General features: G+C 35.6%; 1 protein-coding gene across 7 annotated transcripts in view; it reads right to left on the bottom strand.

The window, feature by feature from the left end:
* NEK7 (NIMA related kinase 7) overlaps positions 1-22,718 on the bottom strand; it is a 90,927-nt gene that overhangs the window by 23,357 nt on the left and 44,852 nt on the right. For 5 of the 7 annotated variants that reach the window (XM_069789379.1, XM_069789381.1, XM_069789376.1 and 2 more), the window contains 4 exons: positions 17,125-17,233; positions 14,709-14,816; positions 6,700-6,794; positions 2,025-2,138 (listed from right to left, as the gene is read on the bottom strand). In XM_069789379.1, coding sequence (XP_069645480.1) covers positions 2,025-2,138; positions 6,700-6,794; positions 14,709-14,816; positions 17,125-17,233 — 426 coding nt within the window. Of the gene's footprint in view, positions 1-2,024; positions 2,139-3,455; positions 3,482-6,699; positions 6,795-14,708; positions 14,817-17,124; positions 17,234-22,718 lie in introns of all 7 variants that reach the window. The other 2 variants (XR_011325805.1, XR_011325804.1) reach the window with 1 other exon arrangement.

Below are 22,718 nucleotides of genomic sequence, written 5' to 3'. Positions count from 1 at the left end.
TGATTAACATATCTATTTTTCCATGTACCTTAGTGAAGACACAAGTCTTCATATCAGAACATAAAAAATGTTCCCATTACAGTCTCCACAGTTGATTACTTCTAAGTAACTGTTTTTACGCCTATCTTGATACCTATCATAGCTCTGAATCTCTCACGTTTTAAAATAACTTATGTGTATTTTGCAAATAACTGGTTCATCCAAGGTGCAGATATACGTGTCTGCTTTGAAATAAAGAAAGCATAACATGTTGTGCTTTGCATGTTTTCAATGCTAGAAACTATACAGATGTAAGTAAAAGGTGGAATCTCTTTCCCCATCCAAACTCTTAGACCTTCTATCTGGGCCAGACTTTGATATTTGCCCCTTGGCTGGGAATCCGCTTATCCAACTTCACTCTTAGCTGCAGTGAAGTAGCCCTGCAGGCAGGCCAACTTCAACGAACCACTAGTGGTATCATCATTAAAATCCTGCTGAAGGTCACCATGGAAACCGCCTGCTGAGGCTTCGCTGCTGCACTCGGCATCTCCTAATCAGCTACCATGTGAAATGCAAATTCAGACAGTCTGAAAATTAGTCAAGAAGAATAGAGGATGAGGATGCAGATATGTGAAATATTCATGTGCTTCATGGAAAAAGGAAGACAGCATGAATGACACAACAAAGAACGGCCCCTGACATTCTTGCTATCATTTTGCATTATTGTTCACACCCTACTGTATTTCTAGGCCTCCAGTTCTGAAGTTGGTTATATGAACTGCCATATAGTCTACAATAAATAATAATTAAAAATGGCCACAGTAAAATGACTAATTGCAAACCCCACAAAAAGGTGTAGTGTATAAATTACACAATAGATCATTATTTCATCCTTTGTAATGTCACTGATTATCCTTTTAAGTCCAGTTTGTTTTATAAGAGGGGAAAAATTGTCACTATAAATACAAAACAAAACAAAATACTGGGCAGTAATCTTTTATTAATAGTCCAGTAACTGTCTTTGAATGTAAAAAAATTTAAGGTTCAGAATTACAACCCCTATGCTATAAATAAAATTGCACAACGCTTTATGTTTATTAAAATTATTTCAGTGCTCATGTTTATTTGCGTTTTCAAAGTATCTTTAATTCATGTAGGCTGAATTCAATTAGAATTGGTTACTAATATGTGTTCTTTGGTTTACAGCTTCGATCAGTTTGTCCTGTTCTTTTCAAAGTGGGAAAGTATTGCAAAACTGGCATCTCAGAACATTAACAAGCAAGCATTTATATTCTTTCATTCTGTTACTCACACTAAGAAAAATACTTATTTTAGTTAGTTTCTTCTCATTTTAGAGCTTAAAAAAGCAAGTACTCCCCCTTAAATGCATTAATGACAGTACTGTTACCTATCAGCTTAAAACAAATACTGCTGCGATATGCATGAGTATATTGTTCAAATTCAATTATATTATGTCTGCCTATATTTCTCTGAAATTTACTATTAGTGTTGTCAAGAACCACCCTTTCGTGCAAAGAACTGCCACTCAATTGTATCAAACAGCACATTGCAGTTTTATAATGCAGACAAATGGGAACTAAACAATTCATTTTTACTAGAGAGTTACATTGTATCTATTTTAATGCAAGCCCCTAGAGAAACAAGGCTAGTGCACTAATTTACTGTGCAACATAAACTTGTATAGTTGTGCTTTTAGAAAAGCGTACTATAGATGTAAGGCTCAATCCCATTCTGGCATGTGGAACATATCATTGTGCATTCTGGGAAAGCATTTTGTCATACTTGCAAGGAAGCTCAATGAAATTAAGAAGCTAACAGTATGAGGTTTCCATCATTAATCCCCCCAAACTTAAAATCGTATCAGAGACTTGTTTTGACAAGAACACTTGAGCAAGTTCAACAAGCAAACACTTACGGGCATAATCTGCAAATAACATAAAATTGCACAAGTTCATTTACTTCCCTGGAAGTGTGCCAGCTTACATAAACTGAGGATCTAGCCCATAAAAAGGAAAATTACTTACTTCCTCTGAATAGTGATCTGAAGGGAGAGGTGGGTAGTCACACTGTTCTATCTTCTTGCACAGGGAGTACAAATTCATTTTATCACCGTAAAAGGGACTCTGCAGTGCAGCCATCTGTTTAAAGAGAATGTACAGTTTTCTTCTGTGTTTTTAAGTAAACCTGTTTTGTCATAAAATGTGTAATACTAACATATCAAGTGATTTTTAACGACTTTTGATTCCCTGCTTACAAGTGCGACAGTGCTAAAAACAGAAGTTCCAAAACTATTACTGTAATCAGTGTGTGTACTTATTCTATGTTGTACAGTCATACCTGTCACAATCCTTATATTGCAATATTTGAATTGTATAACATTAAAGTTTTATTAATAGAGTATGAGGAGAAACTGAGTAGTTTCCGATACTGCTGTGAGTGTGGAGAGTCCTTGCACCACAAGGGAGACACCCCCCCAACCCCATAATGTAATTTTGGAAGAAAACATATAATTTATTTGAAAACATTACCTGATCTAAAGCAATACCATATGTTGAAAATGCTGGATAACAGTAGTAGATTTTGTAACCTTCCATAGCTATTACACTAGACTTTGATACAGTTGGGGGTTTTTTTAAGGCAAGAAAACTAGAGGTAATGTCTATACTTCCAAAAAAACCCAACCCCAAAAACTTCCTAATTCAGTACGTTATTAAAAAATGCTTTAAAAAAAATATCCCAAAATGTCATCAGAAGTGGCACCCACAACTATATAAGATTATCTGTTGGAGAGCACTTATATAAATCATCAGCTTAAAACCAGCATTAGTAAACCTAGGCTTTATTTCCAGACAGTGTTACAACTTGACATTTAAGGTGAAAACAAATGCTATGGTTAGCAGGATTACAAATTTTAAAATTCATTTAAAATCTCTCCATTCTGTTCAAAGCCTTCTAAGTCTTTGAACTGCAGCAGCACGAATGCTGCTTTGAGTGCAGTGGTGCCCCAAAGTCAGTCACCCTTTTCTACATGTGCTAATAAGTTTGATTTTGGAAGGACAATGTGTACATTCCCCAGACAGGCAGAGTGTGTGTGAAACACGCTAGTCCATGCTGTGCTACTCAGTGAGCTTCAGCAGGGACAGGACAAGCTGAAAATGGCTCTCATCTGTCTTGTGGTCTTCCAGATAGCTGTTTAACTCTTTCATGTCTAAGCACCAATATCATTGGGGGAAAATGAATGAAGAAAATTACCGAAATTCTCTTACATTTACTTTATATCTGATTAAAATGCTCTCAAGTGGTTCAGTACTTTTCCATATTACTGTCAAGTAAGAATAAATAATCTTAAAGCTCCCAGAACAAATACTATACTACAGTTCCATCCTATACTCCTCCCAAATATTCTGTATTACCAAAACATTAATTTTTTGGATTTACATGACATTGTCTCTTACCTTAAAAAGAATGTTAAAAATGCAAGCTAAAGACCGAAAAAGAAAAGAAAAAAAAAAAAGAGAGAGAAAAATCAACTGCAGGGTTTGTATGCATGCAGAAATTCTAAATAAATGCAAAGATACTAATTTTTGTACTCCAGGTGTTCATTAAAAAGTACTTTTGTTTGAAAACTGCGGAGTGTTAAAAAAATTCTGAATGTCCCCTAAGGAGTTAAAACAGGAATACTATATTTTCATGCATCTCCTGCTTTGACAGATGAAAAATGTCAACTGTCCTGTTTTTATTTTCAAGCTTTTGCACTATTCATCTGGTTCATTAGTGCATCTCGCTGCTGCCCCTGACAGCTGCTCGCCCTCTCCTCCCAGCAGCTGAATTTTTCAGGCTAATTTGATCCTCCACACTGAGACGATCGCTAGAATGATTGACTTGCTCCCTGACCTCCAGGGTCTGACTTTCCTGATTAGTATTCTGGGGGTGTCTGAGGGACGAAAGCCCACTGTCTGTCTTCGGGGCTGGTGGCAGCTCGCTCTCTCTCTTTTTTTTTCCCTTTTTTTTTTTTTTTTTTTTGAACTGTAAGCCACCAACCTACAACCCTGTAAGGATGCAATTGCTACGCTGAACAATAAAAGGAAATGTGTAAGACCTACTTTTCCATGTAAAGGTCCATGTAGCAAAAGCACAGCATCTTGATTTTAATTAGTAAAGTCTACTTTGTTGCATATCAATTAAAACTCCAGTGGTAGTGTTTTTGAGGTTTCAGAAATACCTGGGGCTCTAAAAAAATCAGACTTTAAAATAGACTTTTAAAAATCTTACTGGCCACATAGTTAGCATTGAATAATAGACTGTAATATAGGTTAGAAATAATAATTTTTAAAAACAACATACATTAGAGCAAATTAGTCTAAACTTAAATTAAAACATAACTGAAAAGAGTTTAGCAGCAATTAAGCATTTACTGAGAAGTGATAAACATGCCACGGCTTTTCTCCAATTAAGCTGGAGAGAATCCAGAGCACATATGAACACATACCAACATGAAGTCAATATAATAAAACATGCTAAACTGCAAGCAATAGACATATCACAAAAAGATGCCCAGCAGAAAACTGCACGGATAATAAAAATACCATGCATTAGTACACACATGTCTTAAAGAACCTTAAATAACCACTTTCAAATAATTAAAAAAAAAGAGAAAAATGCTAAGCACGTATTTTGAGTTTACTATATCTAAAATTTCAAAATTACATCTCAATGATCAACAACAACAACAACAAAAAATAAACCAACAACAAAAAAAACCCCACCAAAACCCACCCACCACAAACATCTGGTATGTTGCAGAATTAACTAAATGGGATAAATGTACCTTTAAGAAAAATTTAAAAGCTATAGTTGAAGACACTGCCATATACTGTAGCTATATAATATATATCAACAGTAAGTATCTTAATAATTACTTTATTCTTCCAATAAGGAAAAAAAACCCAAACACAACACCATATCAACTTAATACTATCCTGGTAAAAGTTCTAAAATAAATAAAAGGAGAATGGTATTTAAAGATGCTGAGTTAATCAACGGAATTAAGATATTTAGCTATTTTGAAATTACTTACCAGATCAAAGAAAAGTTTAATATTCCCATAGATGTTTAACATACTATACCAGCATCAAACCAGCAAGCTCAAAAAAACCCCCAAGCCTTCTTTAGAAAAGTCCTATTGATTTCTATCCAGTAATTTTATTCATGTAACACAGAAGAAAAATTAACCTTAAAATATGTTTATTTTATATAATAATTAGTTATTCAAGGGTTTTATTTTTTTGTTTCCAGATTTAAAAAATTCCCAAGAAAACCAATGAGGAGTAGTAATACTAAAAAATCCTTATCTACCTTTATGCTATCTTCAGGCTCCTGCTTGTGCAAGTGTGTAAAGTACAGCACTGAAATTAATGGCACTTGCCATGGTCAGTACTAAGGAATCCCAATATGGGATTAGGTTTCAGTTCAGGATTTAAACTTCTAAATACTTGATATCAAGTATCAGACTTCATTCCTGTGAATTGTCCCCAAGATTTAGAAGCAACAGCTATACATAGATCTGTAAGCTCTGCAGAATTGCAAAGCACCTATTTGCCCTTTTAATATTTGAAGCAACATGTTAGTGATAGAATGTAAACTACCATTACTGGAGACAATTCACCTAGTAGTAACACACAACTTTAACAGGCAGACAATGTTTTCTACAAAATCCTAAAATAACAGGAGGTGCCGATCCTACTGAGTATGTGTTAAATGAGTTCTGCTGACTCACTGAGGCAGGTGGCTTGTAGATAAACGAAGAGTGAGTTGGGTATATTTTTATCTGGAACATGACTAGAAAGACTTCACTGCCATTGCTGATGGAACGAAATTTTTTTCCAGCATCCTTCAACACAAGTGTTTAGTCTTTTGATCAAGAAATGATATGCAAAGAACCTTGAAGATATAGTTGCCTTAGAAGCCTACCTGTTCTTCACACCTTCATTTGCCTCCATTTCAATTTGCCCTATATCTTTATTTTCTCAGAATACAGTATCGTTTAAAATTATGCATCACCTACCCATCTTGACTATATGAATACAGAAGTTAACCAATAACTACAGTTTAACCAATTGGAGGAGAAGAAAGGGTAGAAAAATTACATGTCTGTGCAACAGAAGTCACTATCTTCAAAGTTAATCCAAGCTAGACTAGTAGGAATAAGGACACAGTAACCCTTTTTTTTTATTATTTTTTTACTTCTGATAACTATATTGCAGTTTTTGAAAGCATTAGTTGCATACTCAAGTCAGTCCTACTATTTCTCAATGCATTTATTACCAAAATCATATAATCAGCATAGGCCATTAAAATACCTAGAACAATTTTACATATACTTGCCATTATTCATTTATTAATCCTTCAGTTATGGCCAATCTTCAACAAATTGCTGTAAAATCTTTGTAGCAAGCCCAGTAAAAGGCAACTCTTGAGCAACACACAGAGAGTATTTCACATGCTGAAGTTAAGAGTTCTTATTGCTAATATTAAAAACAGGCATAATAGCTGAAAAGTAGCTTTTCCACAATGCTACACACAAACAACAAAAATATAGAAATAGATCCTAAAACAGAACTTAATACATTTGGAAGGGTGGGGGGGGGCACGGGTGGACCACAACAGTATTATTAAGTTCACTGTATATATCAATATTACCTCATACAGAAGACAGCCTAGAGACCAGATGTCAGATTTGAAGTTGTAACCATTTTCATGTATTCTCTCTGGAGACATATAATAAGGTGTACCAACTGCAATAAATACACAAGTATTTTTGAATGAAAATTTCTGTTGTTATATAGTTGTAAAAGTACATTTTTCTGGCTGAAAAACATTTTGCATCTTCTATATTTCTCATTTTGCTACACATATAGTTTCAATTCATACTTATGACTCTTCAGTTTGCTAGAAATATACATTAATTAGATATCTATTTCATCCAATGCAGCTTTATTTTCACTACTGATATCTAATTACCAGAATTATTCAGTTGTAGAATACTTCTGACTTTTGCTTTTAAAGAAGCTTGAAAGCAATTGCTTTCTTCTGCAGACAACCAAGGGAACATACTACATGCACACACACACATCCCCGCTCCTTTCCAAACTGTTACCACTGTGGCTGGAAATAACAACAGCTAGAAAGTCTCTTCCATTGCTTGAATTCTTTTTTTTTTTAAATGAGTTGTCTGTTCTTCCTTTTGAGACTATCCTAATCTGAAAAATATGCTTTTGAAACTAATAAACACAATTTAGTTTGACTATCTGAAACTAAAATTGAGCCTGAAATCCAGTATCTTCAGCTTCCCAAAGAGGAAGGCAGGAAAACCTGTGAGCCCAGAAGAAGCCGAGGCTCCTATGAGCGACTCGGCCATCTGCTGCAGGACTAGACTCTGCAAGGACTTTTCAGCTCCCTAATCTGTGGCTGTCCTAGCTTAATCCTGCCTCAGAGCTGTGGGCTCTGGAGATGTCTGCTCTTGAAAAGCAGCATTTACTAGGACTGTCCCAGAGCAAATTTACATTGGATACCCAAAGACATCTCTCCCCTTTATTTTAATTAGACCCTACCCATCTGTGTCACAAGTTACTTGGAAGACAGAAATTCTGAGAATTTTCAGCTCTGTAAAAAAAGCCATTAAAAAAAATAGTATCTAAGTGATGGGTTCATATGTGACAGATCAACAAAAAGAGAAGTTATGAAAAATAACAGTAGTGGCAATTTTGGTGCACTGTCTCTGAACTTTTTCCTTATATCCTCCCAAAATGACTGCCTAACGTCAAAGAGTCACATATCTATGTAGATTTTTACTTCAAATTTGTGTGAAATATTTTCTTAAACACTGAATCCTGATGATGAAAACCAACTGAATTCTGTCAATTCAATACAGGTTGACCTTATTTTGAGACTAAACATCTTGCAACACAGCCAGAGATTAAAATCAGCATTCTCACTGCAAACTACGAAAACTAAGAGTATGAACCTCACACTATTTTACTTAACACAAAAATCTAATATCACTCCCACACTTCTGAACTAGCCTCATCTATTCAGAATTCATTTCTGTATGATATGGGAAATGGAGGTATAGGGAATAGGTAAGTAATTCCAAATCTGAATAATCAGGTTAATAATAGTTTTAATTAATCAGATTAATAATTTTACTCTAATCATTTCCAAAAGTTAAGGGGTTTGCTTTGACAATGTGCCCTATCTTTTAGAAAGGCTGACATCTCAAACTATGTCACACTTTCTTAGGGACAAAGGTGCAGAGGGTTGGGGCAGTACTTTCCTACTTGAAAGGCCCAGCTGGGATTGGGAAACCCAGTACCACCTTATCCCACGTCAGGCCACTGCTGCTGGTAACCCATAATTTCAATTCATCTTCTTGGCAAACAATATTGAAAACAAAATTCCAAATGAATATAAACTGAGAACGTGCTTCTCCAATGGATATGGCAAGAGCAGAGGTCCCATATTGCATCCTACAATGCATTTGGCCCCCTAAATATTTTGGGAGAGACTTCCAGCCCTGGGAGAGAGAGGGTGCTGCAGCCCCTTTCCCCAGAGGCTCCCTTAGCGCTGGCCTGAGGAATCACTGCAGCTCTGAACTGAGGTCAAAAGCTTAAAAGGAGAAAGGCTGGGGAAAGGCAACTCAAAATGATGGAGTATTGTGAAAACCATTTACTCTCATGGGATGTTTGTATTAACCAACCACAGAGTAATGGTCAAGAAGGTCTTTTCCCTCTGAAAGAATAGGCACCCAGATGGGTGGAGTGTAACACCAAAATAGCATCAGAAGACCCAGAAGCAACTCTGTTACTCTAATGTATCAACAGTGGTAGTTTAATGGGTGTTTAATGACAGCTATCTTAAAATTGGAGACTGTAATTAAACAACATTTGGCATCACACAGCTTTCATATTTTTATTATTCTTACTGTTGTACTTCGCTCTTGAATTTTTTTTTTTTATTTTTTTTTTACCCCAAGGACTTGTGAGCTTGGACACCTCTGAAAACTTTCAGCTGCATTTTGCATCCATTGATTAATGCACTGGTTTAGTGTATTCTGATGCTTTGTTGGCAGAATTCATCTAACAAAAAACAAGTTTAATAGTAATCTGGTTCTTAGCTGGTTACAGCAGCACTGCCTTTGCTACTCTGAGACATCACGTAAATAGCTGGTAGTGAGTAACGTGCCAGAAAGAGGCTTCACAGAATCCACAGGGGGCAGCTGAAAATAGAGGTTTGAAGGTTCAGAGTTTACCAAAAGCAAAGGTAATTTTAACCAGTAGCTCTGGGAAGCCTGCTGATACGTTAGGGGTCCAATATGACTGTGAAAGATTGATGATAGTGAAAAGGAGAAAAAATGCTATCATTTTACAGCATTTAGCCTAGTGTAACACCTTAACTGCAATACAACCTGAAGACCCCAATGACCAACAAGTGAAAGGAATTGAAATTACAGTTATGTTAGTCATTGAATCACAAAAACAACTTGAAGATCTAGACATCATTACTACTTGTAAACTGTTTTTAACAGAACATGACAGAAAAGATTCATTATTCTGACATTCAGGAACTACTGAAGGCATTGCAACAATTCTTTAAAACAGTGAGCAACCTTGGTACATAGCTGTACTGCTGGCAAGCAACTACTAGATGTGATTATATGTTACATTTCCTTCCTGGATCATTATTTTTATTTCTGTTAAGTGAAATACAGCATCACAATACTATAAAGACATGTGATTTTCTTTACTCATCTGGAGACACAGAAGTGGGATAATACAAGACAAAGACGTAACATATTAAGGTGCCTCTGTTTTTAAGAACAAAATCTGTAACTTTAGCATTCTGTTCACTGCATTTGCACATCTTGGATAACCTGCAAGTCTGAACAGTAATATCCTTGAAAATGGCCTGGGTCAAGTAAACTGCTTCCTCAGAATCTGCTCCTGCTCTGGAACTCCCTCCCTTTAAAGATGCCGCAGATCCAGAAAGTGTTGTTTTTTTATACAAGCTTTCTACTATTGGGAGAGGCAACAGACATAATGGAAATGGTGGCTATTAGGGGCAGAAAGCTGGATCTGAAGGATCAGAGGAAAAGAAACTATTATGAAAAAGGGAGTTATGACATAAACAGTCCGTCTCATTACCTGCATAAACACATAACTCACACTGCAGCTGAGTTAGAGGAGAATGTGTTCACTTAAAAACCAACAATGCATCAAGGAGCTGAATGAAATACAGTAACTAGCTCTAAGTACTATCAAGCATTTTTAAGCTGGGAGAAAAATCTGCCTGGTAAATATTAATACTACTTATACAAAACAATGTAATGCCTAATTCAGGTATTTAAAAGACTAGTTTTCAAAAAGGCCATATAATTATTATTGAAATTCCATGCATTGGAATACATAACTACCAGAGTTCAGGAAGTGGGCTAAAATCACTTCATTAATTCTTCTGATTTTTGAAGAATTCCAAAACAAGACTTCAGTTTAAAAAAAGGCCCAATTTATTTAAGTAATCAAAAAATATGGTTTATGAATGACTTCATGAGATCACAAGAATTTTATAATACAGAGTTCAATACAACATGCAAGTGCATAACAAGATGAATGGTTGATGCTGAAGACAGACAAAGCTACAAATAAGCTGCAGTTATGGACCAGCGAGGGTAACCAACCACTGACACAAAAAATTCTCCATAACTATAATTTGTTTTTTACTTATTTATTTTAATATAGGTGTAGGAGATTTCTAAGTCATAGGCTCATCTTCAACTACAGATATGGGACCTAAAATACTGCACTTATCCAAAGTAATTCTGCAACCTAGCCTACGTTATGCAAATAGTCTAACTGCAGAAATCAATCTATAGATATCTTGGGTTATTTTATAATGTAGCATTGTAACATCACAATAATTTACCTTCAGCTTTCAAACTACTGTAAAAGATCTCAGGGTTTTGTACATACAATAAGAGTTGTTTTAATACAGCTTCTTTGATGACTGTAATGAATCAGCTGCAGATTTTTCTGCTAGCCTTCCTGTACACTGAGGGTGTGGGTTCTCAGAACAGTTTGGTTAAGAGTATGAAAGTGGAGCTTATTCTATTCACAGCAAAATGGTGCTGCATACCACCACCTCAGCACTTGCTTTGACACCCTCTGCTGGGTTACAGACCATATGTAAGAGGAAAGGAGAGTATCTGCACACATTTTTACAAGGTATTTTATTCCCCACAACCTGCATGAGTTTACAGTCAAATCCCTCATAACATAGCTTTGTGCTGGGGACAGGAGTACCATGGAAATGACAGAAGCTGTCAAACCACAGAAGAAACACCAGAATTCAACACATATGATCCTTTGCTTTCAAGCATTCTAAGACTGCAGATCTGCTCTTTTGCCCTCCAAGAAGGTATTCACATCATGTTCTGCCTGGACAGCATGCTGTGCAGACCTCTAGCAAAACCACACTGGAGAACTGGTTTTGTTGGGTTTGGGGTTTGGTTTTTTTTGGTAATTGAAATACTAATATATGGACTATCCTTAAATCCACTGAATTGCTAAAGATAAAAAAATGCACATTTCCATGAGCTGCCCTTAGAATTGCTGTTTCATCAAAGAGCATAAGGCCTGGCATTCAGCCATTAAAAACAACAAAAAAAACCCTAACACACACAGTCATAGGGAAAGGAGTAAGAAGCCTTTCTTGGATCATCGTCCCCTTTCTAATGTAAAGTCTTCTGAAACAAAGAAATTTTGTCAAGTTTGTATTGAATCAACAGTACGAAATGCCTCCATTTCCTTTGCATTTTTGGAAGAAAGATTTTCTATTTTCAAAAAGGTATATACATGCCACAGTAGAAAATTCTACTGTTTTGATAAGTCTGTATAGAAAGAGTTAAGAACATTAAGAAATCCTGTCCAGTGCAGTATTTATTTGTTTCAAACGGACCATCAGCAAGTACTCTAATTAAATCAGTATTATCCATAATTACCAGTTAGAAGCTGCAGCTAATGAAAATTTTAATACATTTCTTTATTTCTGAAAGCCTGAATCTAGTTTGCTACTGAAATTTTTATAAAGCCTCTAAACAAGTATAAATTGTGACACATAATATGTTTGTAATTCACTGGGGTTTGTGCACCAAAGGTTTATAGAATCATAAAAAGATACAACTTTGAAAGAAATTTCAGGAAAACCAGCAACAGAAACTGCATGAGAAATTAATTTTAAAAAGTGGTCTCTGCTAGTGACATGATAAATCAGTGTGTCACTGTCTCCACTGTAGCCTAAGTTAACAGCTGAACAAAACCTTTCTCCTAGGCTGAATTCTGACATTAGGTCATAATTAAGAAGGAAATGGGAAAAGAGGAGATGGGGAAAAAAGAAAAAAAAAAACCAACAGCTCCTCTACCAAGACACAGCACCCAACATTAGAAACAAAGCTTCCATCCCCCTACCCCCACCGCTCTCTGGATGACTCTTGCATTTGTAAGAGATGAGCTTTAAAGGGCTTGGGGGTTTTACACTGGTTTTAACTCTAGCTCAGTCTTCAGTCCCTTTGCAACCATTCCCCTGCAATGAGCCAAAATAACACAGGGCTGAAGTAGTTTGTTCATCTTTAACTACCTGACTTCTGTCTCAGAACAAAAGTCTAGCTCTCCCACCCTCAAAACTGACTTCTGCCTTCTTCGTGTGCTCCTACCCACAGATTAGGATCTACAGCTTCCTGCAAATACAGCCCAGGAGCAGCTCCCTCTTTACACTGCTCGTTTACATCCTTCTTCCATTTGCAGGCAGTAGCAGGACCCAACTATGACAAATAATATTTCCACAGTGCTGCCAGAGATGGCCACTGGGCTATGATGGCAGCACGAATATCAGCACTTTATATAACACACTGTGCCATGAACTACTATCAGAACTTTAGGGTTATGTCTGAACTTCGATGTGGAACCCAAGCACATTTCCAGTCTGGTCTCACTGCTTCTCCTCTGTCTCTTCCTCTCTCTTTTTTATTAATGCAAGATTGCACACCTGCGCCTGAGTTTCACCTCAGACCTACTAAGATATCAGCAGTTAACGCATGGTTTTGACTACACCAGTATCAGTATGCACCAAACGTGATAAAAATAGGAAAGCACAAAAGAGTGACTGGAGGCTTTCTGGAAGACAGGGAAGTAAGGATCGTATAAAAAAATTCCTTTCTAAAATAGTTTTCTTGGGCTGTTAACACTAGTATTGCCCACACCTCAAATGTGGTACAAACATGCTGGACATCAATCCTCTCCTTTTTTCCACACTGTACTGATAACTGGGACTATCTAAATAAAGCTATATCACGAGTTGGGGATAAATATGGCATATTTTAATCCAAGAAATCTGATATTTCATAGTCTAATTAGAAACATCAGCATCTGAGCAAACACAATTCTTTGTGTGTCCTCTCATGGCCCTAAGACAGGGATTGTAAGTATTACTTAACCATTCTTGGCTTTCTTTATTTTCCTTACCATGCACTCTTGTTAAATAAAAAAAAATATCCAAATGCCTAATTACAGAATTGTCACTGTCATTTGTTAAAAATTCACACTATGCAGCATTTGAATTGATTTTACCTTTCTGTATTCAAGGTGCTCTGCCTGCCTCAATACCCTTTACAAGGAACAGGAGACAATTCTGGATGCTGCCATCTATTGCCTTGCTCTTGAGGGGTCTAAAAGTTCATTTCACACCCTTTGCAGTCAGTGAACACACTTGAATTCAGCAACCACTAAACATAGCCACTTCAGCAGGGGAAAAGAATTTTTTTCTTAGCTAAAAAAAAAAATCTACATCACCATACTATAAACACCGATTCTTACATTTCTCTTTAAAGCAGATGCTACTCTATTTACAAGGCTTTTCTTTTTTACAGAGATCCTCTTAGAGTCTGTCATTTGTCCATTTGCTACATTTAACCTTAAAATATCTGCCAAATTTTTACTTTTTCTTCTCTAAAGGCTTCTTAATCATTCTAGTCTCCACATGTCACTCAAAAGATGCAAATTATATGAAAATTTTGTTTGGAAAAAGTTAACAATGTTATTTTTTATGTGCTAGTAAAGAATAACTGGGCATTTCAGAAATTTTTTTTCTATTCTTATAAAAATAAGTTTTCTGGGATTTGTTTGTTTGTTTGTTTTGCTTTTGTTTTGTTTTTAAAGTCTTTATGGTTCATAAAGCCTAATTCTGATCTCTCCTTGACTTAAATTATATTGAGAAACTCCACCTTGAAACAGGCAAGCTCCTCTGTTAGCCCTTTCAAAGCATATGACCAACATGTCATCAGTGCTACCCATACAGGCACACAGAATTACTAGATTCTTTTCAACACTGATTAAAGTTCAAATGAATTTTAAAAAAATGCATCTGTATTATTGGTCTTATTTTTTCCTAGCATTTGAACAACAAGCTGTACTGCTGAAAAGTGACACCTCAGTGTTAAGCTTTTCTCTATTTGTCCATGGTGCTGACCATTATTTTTTTATTATTTAAGAAAAGCTTTAGCTCGACCTAGCTGTTTTCTTCCTCCTCATGAGTGGGCACAGTATTTCCACCATGTTAAAAAAATCCACCTCCCCAACACCTGTACCTCAGAGAAAGCTTACCTAAAGAATGTGCAGCTGTGGTTTTGGAGCTGAAAAATCGACCAAGTCCAAGGTCTCCAAGCTTTACTACCCCTGTAGCTGTAATGAACACATTAGCTGGCTTTATATCTGAAAAACAAAAATTTTAAAAATTTAAAAGTCACAATGAGGTTGCAAGAAAAGCTACTGCTCTATTAATAATAGAACAAAAGAGGCTTTTATTTACACTAATATTAACAAAATTTGACTGTGCTGTGCAGAAAGAGTGGGTCTGGGATTTGGAATTTCAAATTAACTATTTTAATAGTACAAACATCACTCAAGCAAAAAATTAAGACCCATGGAAAGTATCTTAAAAAAACCAAGCAAACAAACACTAACAAGAAAAACCAAAGCAAAAAAGCCCCACACCCAAAGCAGCATATACAGGGACTTTATTACTACTTTATATAAGCTATACACAAGGACTTCAATTAGAACTAGAAAACCTCTCATTATGTCTTAAGTAACAGACCAAAAATGTTTTTAAGAACTGTAAAACATATTTTTCATCACTTTTGCTGATCAGATTACCCACAGTGGCATGATCTTATTTATTTGAAATAGGTAACTGATTCTCTTTAATAGCAGGCGTTAAAAAAAAAGGAGCAAGTTTTACTCAGGAGAATGGTTATTTGAACTCGTCAATGGAATTGGGCTAATCAAGCAGAAACAAAGAAAAATAATGATGTATACCCCAGACAGTTATTTTTCACAAGTAATATTCAGTTTAAGTTTTAATCCAATCCTTCAGAGACAACAGCAAAGATTTTCATTGTATGATTTTTAACAAGGTACCTAACCTGTTAGTCTTCTAAATAAACCAACATGGTATTTGTTTGGCAAGTGTGCTTAGCTCTTACTCAGTTCAAGAGCAACGCACTGTCGCTCTAAATTTAAAGAAAATCACTTAACTTTCATAAGAGGGGATTACAGTTTGCATAAGATACGGTACAGTAAAAGGAATGGTTAATAACCCTTCTACCAGCATTTTCAGGTTTCCAATAAAAAGTTACAAAACCTTACAAGCTTTAGAGAGGAAGACAGAAGCAATTATGTTATGCTTCTATCTGACCTAGTTTTCAGGAGTTTGGATCACCCTTTGTGTAACAATCCAACTTGGACATCATCTCAACTTAAAATAGCTTTAATTGTCACTGATTTTGGTGTGTAACCATGGAACTGTTAGATTTGCCATAGGTTTGCCAGAAGATTTGAAAGTAGAATTTTAGTTTAAGGAATTTAAACTCAATTTGGTTTTGAGCTAAAATATACTGAAATAAACTAGTTTAGTCATAAAAGCATTAAAGGAAGATACCTATACCCTATGGAAAGAATCTGTAATTTTACATCCTTCTCTTTGTATAATTTGCACTTGCGGGTATCTGTACAAATGCGTAAAGGAAAAAAAAGGAGAATCACAAGGGAAAGCCATTTGCAGAGGCAGAGGCAAGTTGAGCTGCTGAAGGGTGCAACATCTCTAGCTGCAAATGACAAAGCTCACCAGAGATCGCGGGACTTTTGCTTTCAGGCAGCTATTTGCATCCCAGCAGAAGGAAGCCACCAACCCAAGACATGTAATTTCACCTGAACCCAGAGAGACAGTTGCATATACAACTTGCAACTTGTAGCCAGAGGGATTTCCAAGGCAAAAAAAATTGTACATCTGAGAAGCAGCTATACTACGATCTGTTTTCTTTGACTCAGCGTTACAAGGTAAAATGAAGACAACATATGGAAGAGACAGCAGTGCAGAGGTTTAAAATGGGTAAAAGAGATTTAGTACCTGACAGGGATAGATGGCAAGTACAAGGGCTGTTGGGACACAGTACTGGACACAGAGATTGGAAATAGTGGAGAAGAGAAGGGGAGAAAATGCTCACTGCTGCACCTAATCCAGTAGGTAAGGGAGTGGGAGAAGGGCCTATACATCACTAGAAGGCGTGGCAGGAGGCAAATACTCTTGTAAGGGAAAAAAGGTGCAAGAGGCGAAAAGAATGGATAGATAGCTGTGCAAGAATGCAGGTAACAATACTTGGGAGAGACAATGGGCAAATATAGAAGAACAAGAACAGGACAGAAAATAAGAGCCAGCAAAATGAGCAAGCAAAGAGGTAGCAGCGGCAGGGTCTCCATCACTTGCAGAGCTATCACTTATTTTGAAAACTTGGTATCACAAGCCATTGCTGCGAACAAATGCCTACCACAACGAATGTACAACCACAAACTTCTGTCACACTTTTCCATTACTTATAAAACATGACAGAAACATACATTGTGTCAGCTGTCAAAATTGATTCCCTTATGACGTTATTTGGTGTCATTTGCATTGAACCAGCTTAATTCTCACACAGTAAAAGGTTTAAGTAAAGACAAATCATCATAGATGCTATATTACCTCTATGCATAACACGACGAGAATGCATGTGTTCCAAGGCACTGCAAAGCTGAACGAAGTACTTCCAAACTGTTCTTTCAGGAATCAACCTCTTCTGTTTCTTAAAATGCTTAAAGAAAAAAGGATGGACACTGAATATTAAAACTTAAAACTTGCATAAAATGACTGAAAAAGTCAGAAAATCCTTTATTTAAAAACCAAATACAAGAGGCTCACAACCTAATGAGAATGGTTTAAACAAAATTTCTTGACACAGAAAGCTTTTCCCTTAAATACTAATACATGTATCATCAATGTACGTGCTTAGGTCAGTCAACACATAGAGCCACAGACATTAACGAAATATAACTGCTATCCCAAAACAGTATTTATATGGTATTTAGCAATACTCAGTGCACGATTAATGTGGTCAGAATAGTCTAGCATAGACTAGGTGGCCACAGAACAAATAAAGGTCAGATATAAAGGTATGTGCCATGGAACTTCCCAAACTGAATAATTTCTTACACCAACATTGATTTCCATATCCTCATTTTCTAAATAGCAGAAAAAAAATAGTAGTGACACACAATCACAAACAAAGATCATGTAAGAAGAGTCGATCAGATTAGTCTTAGAAACTTCTGCAATACATCAGAGGGGACAAAAGGAACTGTGATTTCTGAAAATTTCATAGAGATCTAACTCCCATTCAAATATTTTCCATTCTGTATAAACAACCATTACCGATCACTGGTAACAGTTCAATGGCCTGTTAAAGCTTACATGAAACGTAATTATGCTCTGCTACACACATCTCCTTCAAATATTATATTCAGGGACTGGAATAACACAGGCCTCCAAAAATACATACCAAAAACCTGGAAATCCAGCCAATGCTAAAACGTGCAAGTTTGATCATTATAAATTTTGCAGTTAAAGGTAAGACTGAAAAATTGTTGCTCATTTAGTCTCTCTTTTAAAAGAATTCGTATTTTGACAGATTTTAAACACACGAAGAAAATACATGAACAACATTAATACTAGCAAAATTGTAGATGGAAAGCAAAGTATTTAGATGTATTTTAATATCCTGTGTACACACACACTTCACACTCATGTACACCCTAAGAAAGTTCATATAACAAACATTTATTACTCTGGAAAAATAAAAAAAATATTTTCATATACTATGTTAAAATGTGCCACTGAGAAGTTGACAGCTGCATCTACACATGACAGAGACATGCAGGAGCATGAGAAAGATGTTTTTAAACTAGCTACAGCAAAATGCATCAGTCATACAAAGGATCATAACATTTCACAAAAATGTTTTTAGTTATAGGGATTATTTCAAAATGCATTTTCATTTAAATGAGGCAAAGCATATAAATTACTTCTTTAAATATAATTTTCTCTCAGTCTTGGACTGAATCCAAACAAACCTTGTGTATCTGTTCTCCCCATAGCTGGATTTGCATATCAGAGGATTGTTTGATGTCAATAGGAAGATAGAGACCAGGTTTCTTTTCATTTAAAAACAAATACACAATACATGTAAGTATGTGCACATGAAAGCATAGTTCGTCGATTTAAAATGCATTCTGAAATTATCATAACTAGGTACTTTATTTAACATTCTGAATTATTATTATTATTATTTTAACTCAAATCTAAGCACAAGCAGTGATGAAACACCATTCACAAAATGTCTGAAATGGGAAGATTTTCCATTGCAGATTTCCATTCCTATGTACTTAAAGTACATCAGTGTACTTTCAAAGTATTTATGTACAAGTATTCTTTTAACACTTTATTCATTTGCCACCTATAACACTGTAGCGATTGTACAGACAAAATCGGCTTCAGTTCTTACAGTGCAAGCATGCAATATAATAGCAGTTTTTAAGACATAGTCTCATTCTACTGAAGGTGTTAATAATTTTGCATGATAATACCAACTACTCTTCCTGAAAGCATCAATAGTATTACTATCCCTGCAGAATTTATCTGTCTAAAGAGGATGCAAAAGAGAGATGCCACATTTGTTAACAATGTTTAAACTAAACAAAGAAATAGGCACCATTTGCGCTTGTATAGATTTAAAAATAATCCAATTATCTTTATAATAAACTCACTGAACATTATTTTGTGTAGTAATTAATTACACTATCTTCTTCCACCAAAATACATATTCTCAATGTTTTCTTGGGCTGTTGTCCAGCAATAGCCAAAATAGTGATGGAATGCCTCCACTACGAAGAAAAACTGATTTTGCAAAACTAGCTATTGAAACAAGTTGTATGTTTCTAGGAAATAGTCCAGCAGGCAGTGTTAATTCTGAGAAAAGTCACTAAGGAAAAGGAATCCCATTCCTGTTTAGAACCCTACCTTCTAACAAGAAATGTACGTTGATGGAACATGGTCAAGCCTATTTTACGCCAAACAGCATAATTAAATTCATATAGCACATATTAACTGTATTCAAAGCAGGATCCTTTTCTCTCTCTCCTCCATTTTAAAATAGTCCACAATGCAAAATGCAGTTCCAATGGTTGTGGGGTTTTCCCCCTCCCTATAGAGAAGCCAAAATGTAGAAGACTTGATGCCAAAACAATAATTTTTAACCTTTATTGTAGCAGAGCATAGTAGCACCGTAAACAGTGAATACTGAAACTAATTCACTGCCTAGTGCTGTTAATGTCTCAAGCATCCTGTCTACATAATCAAGCTAACTTAATAGAGTTATCTCCCATTGTATACAAGTTGCTATTATCTGCCCAAATTTGACCTCAAAGGAATATAGCCCAACATACAGATTTCTAAAGTACTCCCATCTTCAACATTTTACTATTCTGCTTCTTCCACCTGTCTGAGGCTCAAAGGACAGTCCTGATGTCCCTCAGACCACTGACCTTCTGGAGTGTGATAAAAAAAACATAATCCTATTTGAGGTGAAAGATCAGTCTCAACATAGTTGAAACTGGGTAAAAAGGGAACTACTTGTACATGTGCATTAAAAATTTGGGAAGTGGTGTTTTATCAGGTAAGCTGAGAATACCAGGCATGCTCAGGCAGCAGACTGTCTCCCAGCAAGAATTATTTGTTTCAAAAGCCGTATCTCATGAAATATCCATCTCTGACTTTGAGAATGGAATCACAAAAAACTACTTTGAAGAGTTTTCACAATGTCAGTACAGAAAAAACTGCAATTCAGTCATTTAATGCAACTGGAAATTTTTGTGGTCATAAATTTGCTATTCAAATGCCTTAAAGAGCTTTAAGGTAGGCAGGTTATAGCACCAGTTCATCTTTTCATCCCTTTTTACAGAATGACTGAGCAGTTTTGTCATGGGAAAATGGAACTCTCCTGGTTTTCTCTAATGAATTGGTAAAAGAAAAATTAAATACTCTCCAAATGTTTCCATCCCAGTAAAATTAAATATAGCTGCCCTGCCCCTAAACAGCATATGCCATTCAGTTTCTTGGAGGCACAAAAAAAAAAAAAATAAGATAGACGGGGAAAAAAGTTTAAAGTCAATATAAAAGCATGGAATTGTATTATCCTGAGTTTCTCAAGATGATGCTTTAAAGGTCAAATTCCAAAAGCAAGAGTGACAGCCATTAGCAAATAGTCTTATCTAGGCTTAACAACCACAGTTCAGAGAATACTCTTAAAGGAAATATGCAGGACTATGTTTGGCTTTTATAAGAAAACCAAGGATTTCCTGCAGATGAGTAAAGAACAGTGAGCATAGATAATTTCAATACAATTGGACATTTCAGATATGATTGCCTACGTCTCAGTAACCATGCTTGGAAAAAATTTAGCATTCAGTTCTGACGTTAGTGTCTCAGAAAATTTTAAGGTATGATATAGCCTGGTTTAGACATCACTGAATAAGAAAAAAAATAGGAATAAATAAAAAACAGATTAAAAAAAAGTTTAAGAAGCAAACTGGACTATAGAAAGCAAGAGGTTTATGAACATCTGTTGCAGAAAGATGATAAACTGATCATCTAAACAATTTTGCAGAGTCATTATTTTTTAAAAAAAGTCTGTAAAACTGTCAAAACAAGCCCACAAGAACATATACCTGAATTTTTCACTGTGCATGCTCTAGGCTAGAGTTGCCTTCTGAAAGAGAGGATTTGGGGGAAAAGTAAAATGAGAATGATCATTTCCTTACTTTAAATAGATTCTTTTTCCTTCCTTTCATGTTCCAATTAGGATCTTGATCACATCTGTCTGTTCCCATGACTTCACTTCTGGCTTACAAAAATATAAAGTGGGGTTTTTTATATTTTATTGCATAGACCTATCAGAACACAGTGTTTCAACAACTGGATAAGTTTGTGAAGAAATCTGAACTTCATCAAGAGGAAAGTGATGCAGAAAGGATTATTACAAGGAACTTCAGAGTAACACATAATGAAGTTCTTGGCCACTTCTGCCTGTGTTTCTTTGGGAGTCTTTTTTAATATGGACTAGCAGAAAGAACAGAGAGAGGAAAAAGGAGGTCAGGCAGCTGTAATAGGAAACTATGGAAGCACAAGCAAGAGTTCTCACTCTGTGAATAAAACAGAAACAAACCAGAACTGGCAGGGTCAAAGAGATAGACCAGTGAGGATGGACCTCAACATCTCTACATTTTTGAGTAAAGATCAGAGACGCAAGTATGTAGAAATAAAGTTTCTACATTAAGCCTTACTTTTTATTTAAAAGGCTATGTAGCTCTAGTAGGAAAGTGGTGTCCCAGGAGTTTTGTCTGGCTCTGTTCATTCATGAATTCAGCTGCCCATCTCTTTAGACCATGGTAAGTTTTCTGCCATTTCTCCTTGCCTTCTACGCAGAACAAAAATAGAACTTTCCACCACACCTTGATTCATTCACCCAATTTGATCACGAGGTGATCAAATTTGCCTACATTTCAAGAGTAGCAGCTGGCTCTTAATTGTAAAAATAGAACAAATACAAAAAAACCACCAAACTATTTGGCATCTACCAACTGAACATACAGAAAGTGGCAAGTACTTGGCTAATAAAGTGACTAATAATAATAAATAAGTAAAATATTTACCTGATTCTTTTTCCAACTTTTCTTTACAGTTGTTTACATCTCCAGTTATTGAAAATGCCATACATTTATTTTTTCTGTTCGAGAATCCACAAAAATAAAATGCATTTTAAAGAAATCAATCTTCTTCTGTTAGTGATCTTAGTATACAAGAAGTAACTTTATTTAATCAATAGCAACAAAAGACTAAGCCACAGTACAAAAACGTAATAGACAAAATAATTGTACTAACAGAAGTACCTACTAGCATCAGAAGGCCAAATTAGTAGAATGAAACTATGGCCTTTCCTAAATAAATAAATTAATTAATTAAAGAAAAAAAACCACACGCACATCACAGAACTGAGATAGAAACTTTTTCTCAAACACAACTCTCTTTCATACACAATCAAAATAAAGACATCTACTTACAAGTCATATAAAGCCTTGTAAGAAAAACTCAAGTCAAAATTGTCATATTTTCCGTTTTTAGTATATATTCTTTCATGCTAATAATCTATTAATCAGACTGTTAATAAGACTCCTGATTAAACTCAG

This window comes from Haliaeetus albicilla, chromosome 8, assembly GCF_947461875.1.
Source record: "Haliaeetus albicilla chromosome 8, bHalAlb1.1, whole genome shotgun sequence".
In the NCBI taxonomy this organism is placed as follows: domain Eukaryota; kingdom Metazoa; phylum Chordata; class Aves; order Accipitriformes; family Accipitridae; genus Haliaeetus; species Haliaeetus albicilla.
This window is presented reverse-complemented; position numbering and strand designations above follow the sequence as displayed.